The following is an 8427-nucleotide window of genomic DNA, read 5'->3' as shown; positions in this document are numbered from 1 at the left end:
GTTTTTACTTAAACAAATTTTAATTTACAATCACAATTACAGTTTTAATACTTATCCTTAGATACAATTTTTTTATTATTATCACGATTGCAAGTCTGATTCAACGTCCTGTAGAGTGTAGAATCATGATGTACCACTTCAATTTTCATAAATGCGGGACCAAAATGGGACATTTACATATGCGGGACGCACATCTGAAAAACGGGACAATCCCCCCTAATGGGGGACGTCTGGCCACACTAAACACGTCTTGCATTACAATCTCGGTGTTTTAATTGGCTGAACGCTGTGGTAATCGTTGTGGTATAACATGTTCCTTTAAGTAATGTAATACTATTGAACTTTGTCGACTTGGGGCTTGCATACATGTGGTCAAAACTCAAATGGCTGTCAATAATAATTACACTATACTAATAAAATGCTTTAAATTAAAACCATCATTTAATATATTAATATGTTAAATTATAATTTAATCTACTGTGTATAATAAAATATAATAATATGATAACCATATAGTTTATAAAATTATCTTAGAGCCAATGTGTTTGTACTTTAGTAGCGTGACTCAACACGTTTTTGTCAATGTAGTTGCAAGAGATATGAAAAAAAAACATGAATTAAAATATTATTAATTTGTACATTTGGTACGAACCGATAAGTGTCTTTAATGACTAAGGATAAAAGAGATTTTTAAAGCATAGATAAAAATGACTTGATAGGCTTTTAATATTTACTATTTATTACAGGGATTATACAGTTTTAACCTTGACCGGTCCTGTTATCGACGGACGACGACTACAACGTTTTCTGTTATTCAATGGGTTTTTTTTTTCATTGCGTTATTATTATAAACAGATGTATTTGAATAAAAGCCTTGAAAACGAAATTGTTCGACGGTCGTGTTCGTCTAACACGAGGACGTTTCGTTACATTTACAGACCCGTAACACATATTATAAAAACGGAAAGCTTCACATTTTATTCAAAGATAAAAAATTGTAAAAAAAAGTTATCTGTAGTGCAGCCGAAAGAAGTTGTTGGTTTTTAAATGTTGAATATAAACTGATTCGATGTCTAAACACACGATAGCCGAAAAAAGTATCAAAACTTGATTATCTTCGCCAAAAAAAAAAATTTAAGAAAAAAAAATCAAATCTCTCGAATCGTATATTAATAATTGTAGAAATTAACATAAAATCTAAATTTTGGAATAAACTGATTTTTTGGCTGCATATAATAGGTGGGATTGTAAGTTGATACGAAAGTTGGAAAGTTAAAATGGATACTTGGGAATCTCCGAAACTCGATTGCCACACGCCAATGGCACGAAATGATTTTAATACGTCGTTTGTATGCGACGTTTTGTAAAGAGATCGTGTTTCCAGTTTTCGGAGCACCTACGTTTCTCCGATATGAGTTGACAATTAATGTTCCCGAGCTGTACGGAAAAATTGAATGACGTGTGCATAATTTTATAGACTACAGTAATATATGCGTAAAGTGTAGACGTACTGACGTGGTATATACAGCGGTCGCGGTATATACGTGGTTTGAATGATTTGACGTGCTTTGGTGCACGGTGTATATAGGTATGAAGTATACATAATATGTATATACCTACCTATATAGTACATGTTATATTATGTATAACATACAATATACACGGCGGCGATAATTGTATAATAATAAATAATAATTTTTGTAATGCGTATTCGGTGCCCCCCCCCCGCACACACACACACACTCTCGCTTTCATTCTCACGTGCTGTGCTCCTTCTCTTTCTCGCTCACTCGTTCACACGACGACACGAAACCGGTGCTTCGGCGCGGCAGTCCTGGGTTTTTTCGTTCGTATTTTATTTATTCTTATTCTTATTCTTATTATTATTATTTTTTTCGGCATGTGAAAGAATTTTTATATATCGCTGGTGGGACCCACCACCGCATACGGTCGAGGGTCGGCCTGCGCGCGCGTCCGTGTTCGAGTGTGTGTAAACGCGAACGTGTGCAAGTGTATACATGTGTGCGTGCGCGCGCGCGCGAGTGTGTGTATGTGCGTGTGCGTGTGTGTGCGTGTTGAGCCTCTCCTTTGACTGGTGTACGGTTCGCCGGCGCTATACGCAGACACGCACACACACACACACACACACGCACGCACGCACACACACACATACGCACAACACTGTCCCACTGATACTGATTTGATTCCGACGACGAGCGCAGCGCACACGCATTCTGACCTGGTCCGTTGCCGGGTTCGGACGTTTCTGCGCGCATTCATTACACATACGCTCCTCCACTCGCACACACACACACGCCGCCGTCGTCGTCGTAGTAAACCGTACACGCCGCGCGTATTACCACGTCTCAGTCGATCTTTTATCGATCATTTTTTTTTTTGTTTTTCGAGATACGAATAAAGACAGCACTCTCATAATAATCTCGTGGTTTTCTGTTCCTTCTCGTCGTACGGTGTCCACCTCGCTCGCGCATACGCACACACACACTTAGGCACACTTAACCTACATCATAATATATATAGATTCCATATATTGTCCACTGCGAAATCGTATCAATCATGGACTTGTTGTGTTGCGAATCGACTTCGAAGAGCGTCGCTCAGAAGGACCCGACACTGCTGCTGGACGACCGTGTGTTCGAAACAATGCTTAAGTCTGAGATCAGGTGCTTGCCGGCTCCAGACTATTTGGCGACCGTCCAGAACGACCTCACGGCCAACCTAAGGAAGATCGTGGTTGATTGGATGTGGGAGGTCAGTATTCAGTAGTTTTAGTACTCCACTATACCTACATTTTTAGTTTAAGTCGTACTTGTAGTATTAACCCTAATTATTAGCTGGCAATATTGTATAATTTTGTATAGCGTGAGACTGTGTCCCCGATTTCGATTTTCCTACCCATTGTGGTGACCAAACTTTTGACGAAGTATTGGAAATTTATTGGTTCCATTGGCTTATTTTAAGGTTTCAGCCATTTTTAAAAATCCATTTTTACTGGACGTTATTGGTCGATTAGTTTGGTAAAATGACAATACGATATTTTTAGCCCAATTTGTTTTAATGTGTAATATCGGTTTATTATTATTTTAACTGCGATCTGCTGGGTTATATTATATGAAACGTTTGAACGGAGAAGGAACATTTACATTATATATTACTTTCGAGGCGTTGTGCCAGCTGTTTTTTACACGCAACAAGTGGTCGGGTGGTCCCGCACTATTCCCAATCGCGCTTTGAAAAAGGCAACTGGTGACATCCAACAATCGCACCGGTTATCGACACGTAAATAACTAAATAAACTTAGGTGCCCGTATTTCAAATTGTATTTGTAGGTACTAGATTAAAATATTTATTTGATCAACTATTTTTAATTATTATTTTATTACATATATAGTATCAATTATTTCAAGTACAATGAATAAATACAATAAGATATGTTAGTTATACTTAGTTATGAATTATAATTTATAATCCATATTAATTCATAAACTAGATTATATGTTTCTAGACGTTATACGTGCTTATAAATTATAATATTATTTGGTTTTAGTTAATTCATAAAGATTTTTTTTTCTATCACTTCTATTTCTGTCGTAACATCTACCTAATATATGTTCACATCATTTCCAAACTAATGTAATTATCATTTATCAGTAAAAGTTAAAAAAGATATTGTCTTATCAATTTAAGTACATAAGTTATTTACTAATAGTATATATATATTTGGTGATGTAATATGCTATTTCTTATCGAATTCTGGTTTTTATTATAAAATATTGTATAAGTTTTTGAATGTCGAATATGGAGTGGTGATTTTGAAACTCATCATCAATACTTTAATTATTATTAATAACATCACACATTTTAGAAAGAATTTTTTTTTAACTTTTACTAGATTAAATATTTTAAAAATTTTAATTAAAAATATATTAATGTTATTTTCTCATTAAATACGAACTTTTTATAAGTGTAAAGTGTAAGTATTCTCTAACTTTTTAAATGTTTTTGATAAAATAATATGTTTCGGTAAATGTATTTTGGTCTTTTACTCACGCCAAGTTAATAAAGATTACTTACCTAAGATTGTTAATTAAACACGAGCTTTTCATGTCCGACCAACCGTATGTATTTACCATTATGAACGTTTGGTCGTTATATTTTTCACCAGTAGCGAAATCGAAATTAATCGCTCAACGCTTTGTTTTTGGCTCAAAGCCAAAAAAAAATGCAACATGATTAGCTTATGGAGTGTTTCACTCTTTGAAATAATATAAAGGACAACTTTTTAATAGTCGGCCATACTGTAAAATTGTATTGCTTATGATATTACACATAATATGTACAATGCCGAACACGTTTTGTATTTCGGCGGATTCGATAAAAAATACGATTTCCAGATGATTTCCAGACTTCATTGTTGCAGCCTGCACTCAATCTAACAGGAATCGTCGGACAGGTACTGCGGGGTATATACTATATACTCTACAAAGGTCTAAATTGTGCATAGGACGTGATTTTTCGGAGAATGTTTTTGGAAGTCCTCGTTGAACTATTTATTAGTGAAAAAAAAAACACGCGCGTGTTATTTTCGATTGTAAATCACGTTGTCGGTTCAATTGAGGGGTAGATAACGGTTAAAATCCTAAAGCAGACTTATCTTGAACAACAATGTTTCTTTTTTTTTTGTCGGTTTTTGGTAAATTCTAATGCTTTTGCGGGAGACAAATAAATTCAGACTAGTATCTGAACCATAATATATTAATATCCTATGCTTAAACTCACCAAATATTTTTTCATACGAATCTCAACACTAAATAATACTACTTACGAGTTGAAATATTTCTAATTTAATTGTGCGATACATATCATTTTATTTTGCCTCGTTTTATTTATCTAATTTCCCGTTTCGACAAGTATTGTAAACGTAAAAACAAAAGTGGTGTCTGTCAATAACGACGATTATGGTAGGTAAATCCCGTCAATATTATACGCAATCGTCGTAAATAACGCCCAAAGAGGCCGGTCCTGGGTAAACTGCTGGTTCGGCTACACACTAGAGGCGGCGAATTAAATGTTACTTCTCCCTTCCTCTTATTGCCAAAAATATGTGTTTAATAACCAATAACTAATAAGGTTTTATTAATAATTGTAATATAATACATTATATATTTATATGTATAAATGCGAATACCTTTCACGTATTCATTAAGTGTTATAGTGACTGTTTTTATGTGATGTGTGTGAGTGTATTCTTAATGTTCCCGAATAATTATTTTATTATAGTGTCCTATTAATTTTATGACGTTCAGTAAGTCGAAGGTAGCGTGTTGTAGGTGTGGAACTAAAATGGCTTTTTTTTCTGATGAACCTGTTGCCTGTTGGTGATTTAAAAATATTTTTCTGAAAAGAAGAGTTTATGACTTAGGAAACGAGTAAGGTCAATTACCAATAGAATACAAGTATGGGTATTGTTCAGCGTTAAATATCACAATACGTTCCATTTTGTTTTTATTTAAACCTAATAAATGTTTTATAAATTATAAAAAGTAAAAAATCAACTCATACCTACTTATAGATGTTCTGATTTAAATTTTAAAATATCTTATTAGATTGTCCAAAATAGTATTCCATGTTTATAAATCCGTTTGGTCACACGTAATTATGTTAATTAATGGTCACGTTTTCAAACATTTCTAATTAAATTATAAAATAGCCTTATTTAAAATATGTAATATTTATTATAATTGTCAACTAAATGTAAACAGGTTTTTTTAGTATTCATCGGAATACATTAACTACATTACTTTGTAAAAATAATAATCACGATAATAATAATTGTTATTACTAATTGGTTTGTTAAAAAGCAAACAAGAAATCTATCGTAAAAGTTTTTTCTCACTGTGATGCGTATGTACATATTGCAATTAAAATAGTACTTATTGGCCATCGTTTAAAATAATGAGCCGAGTTCGTAAAATGGATAATATACATTTTGGTTTGGAATTCTTAAAAACCGTCCTAACTCTATCAAAATTTATTCGGTATGTTTCGTACGCTCTTTATTATGTGTAATATTATTTTATGTTTAGTACGTGAATCGTGAAACATATTGTGATAAGGTGTTTTTTTTTACCTCGTAAACGATATCTGTGTACAATAATATATTGGTGGTGTACAATAATATATTGGTGGTGTATAGATCACCATCGACGCGTTGTAGGGACGTATTCGACGAAACTTTCATGTCAGCGTCGTTAGGTGCGGTGTTGACGAATAATAATTATATATAATCGTGCGCCCGGTGGAGCCAAAGTCTAGCCGCCCGAAAAAACTGCACTGCGTGACATTCGGCGCGCGCGGTCGGAAAGACTGGTTGTGGTGGTAGGAGTGAAGTGGACGCACACACACACAATGCCGTCGTTATAATGCGATAGTCTTATATTATTCTTTTTTTATCGGACGAATTCGTTTAATTAAAGTGTGAAAAAAAAATTGTTTAAAAAAAGACTATAATTTGTTCAGCTGTTTTCGCTCGCATACATGCATTTGGTACGCGGCGACGCGTTGTTACAAGGTCACTTCAGGGTGGGGGGACTCTCGCCGTGTTCCCCTCTGGCCAATGTTCGACGGTGAACACGTGTCGAAAAAAAGGTCATTCGTGCTTATTTCGACCACTGATGCGTAAATTTTACAAAATCCTGCTCCCCCTTCCCCCTCACAACAAAAATCCCTCGCTCTCCGGAGGTTAGGGATTAATGTATTTACGACGAATAGGTTAATATTTATTGTATTATTTAAGGGATTTTCGAGTTTTGGGGTCAAAAACGGTTTAATAAAGCCGCTGGCTTTTAAAGATTTTACAAATTTAAAATACGTGTACACAACTTATTTGGTATAATATTAACATATTGTAAACATATTGTAGTTCGGTTAGTCTGTTATACAATCAAGACTATAGGTGTTATGACGAATTTTATGTCCAGCCATAATATAGACGGTTAAAAGATCTCAAAAATAGGGTTACCATCCCAATTCCCAGTTGAGTGTAGAATCTCTCTAACAAACACTTAAGTTCTTTGTATATTATATCAAATCATGTATGGAACATTTTTTTTAAATGAAATGTTAATTTGGATCTTATGTTATACACCTAATACGGTGCTTTTTTAGTTCGGTTATGTATATTTTGTTTTATAATAAACTTACGGTAGGTGGTATGCGGGTTTATTGGAAAATTATTACTTCCCACTCGCCGTTCGACGAATTGAATTATATCCTTAAATACAGCTAATAGATATATTTCAGAAACGTGTGTATCACCACCACCATCACCCGAAGACACCTTGATCATCACTCGTGCGGGAATATATTATTATTTATTAGTAAACATAACGGGCATGGTAATAACTAATAATGTTATTTTATGTGTTTATTGTGGACGAGAATTATTGTATTTGGCGTTAATATTCGTATACCGTGGCACGACGAATTATGGGCGTACTCTTGGGTTCTCTGCCGTATCCAAAATAATCGTTATCGCGTAATCGCGCGAACCGCGTGTGCTCATTATCATAATAATATTATTTTATAGTAATATAACATCGATCGTACAATTTTATGGCCGTGCTCGTCGTTTGTGTACATCATTCCGGTCGGACGCACTCTTGGTTTTTTATTTCGGATTTTACTTTCGCACAGAGAAAACAGCGCGTAAACATTACAATATTACGTTTGGCCCTCACTAGTCGCGGTCGCCGGTAGGCATCAGTTACACGTTTAAAACATGTCATAGGAATTAATTATGACGGCATAATATTCATATTGTAAAAGGTGGTTACCTACGAAACGCGTACGAAATTCCAAGAATATTATTTTCCTCGTCGATTTTCATTTATTCCGTCGCGCACGTCTTGTGTATTGATTTCGAAAAATTTTTAGAATTTTGATTCCCATGTCCTATTATTATATTATCATAATTTTTATCACAATTATTACGGGTCTGCATCCGCTGCGTTCGATTCAGCATGTACACCGGGTACGAGTAATATGCGATTCGCCTTAAATCGGCTCATCTCTAAAATAACCTAATATTACTCGCAAATTGTTTACGGTCGTCGCGTTACTACAATCTCCCGTTTTTAATAGTTTTTTTTTTTTTTCGTTGGTGGAGGGGTTTGGTGGAGTTCGGTCCTTGATGGCGGGCGACAGGTGAACAACAAAGAGGCGCGGTGAGGAGGAGAGCGCGCGCGCTATCAATATCTTACGATTCTAGGGTTATCGGACGAAATGAGCATGACACACACACATATACACGTGCGCGAGTTCCTCTGACGCAAAACAGCTGATTGTCATATCGCGGCGATGGTAATAATCGTACATACGAACAACAATAATTATTATTATCGAGTG

The 8427-nt window shown here is 35.0% G+C and overlaps 1 protein-coding gene across 1 annotated transcript in view; it reads left to right on the top strand.

Annotated features, from left to right (window-relative positions):
• The first annotated feature begins 2216 nt into the window (after positions 1-2216).
• LOC107168411 (G1/S-specific cyclin-D2) overlaps positions 2217-8427 on the top strand; it is a 61692-nt gene continuing 55481 nt past the window's right edge. Inside the window, exon 1 of the mRNA XM_089216134.1 lies at positions 2217-2772. Within this exon, the coding sequence (XP_089072260.1) occupies positions 2578-2772 (195 nt within the window). The 5' untranslated portion in view covers positions 2217-2577. The remainder of the gene's footprint in view (positions 2773-8427) is intronic.

This window comes from Diuraphis noxia, unplaced genomic scaffold (assembly GCF_037042655.1).
Source record: "Diuraphis noxia isolate RWA-SAM2 unplaced genomic scaffold, SU_Dnox_SAM2 contig0001, whole genome shotgun sequence".
Taxonomy (NCBI): Eukaryota; Metazoa; Arthropoda; class Insecta; order Hemiptera; family Aphididae; genus Diuraphis; species Diuraphis noxia.
This window is presented reverse-complemented; position numbering and strand designations above follow the sequence as displayed.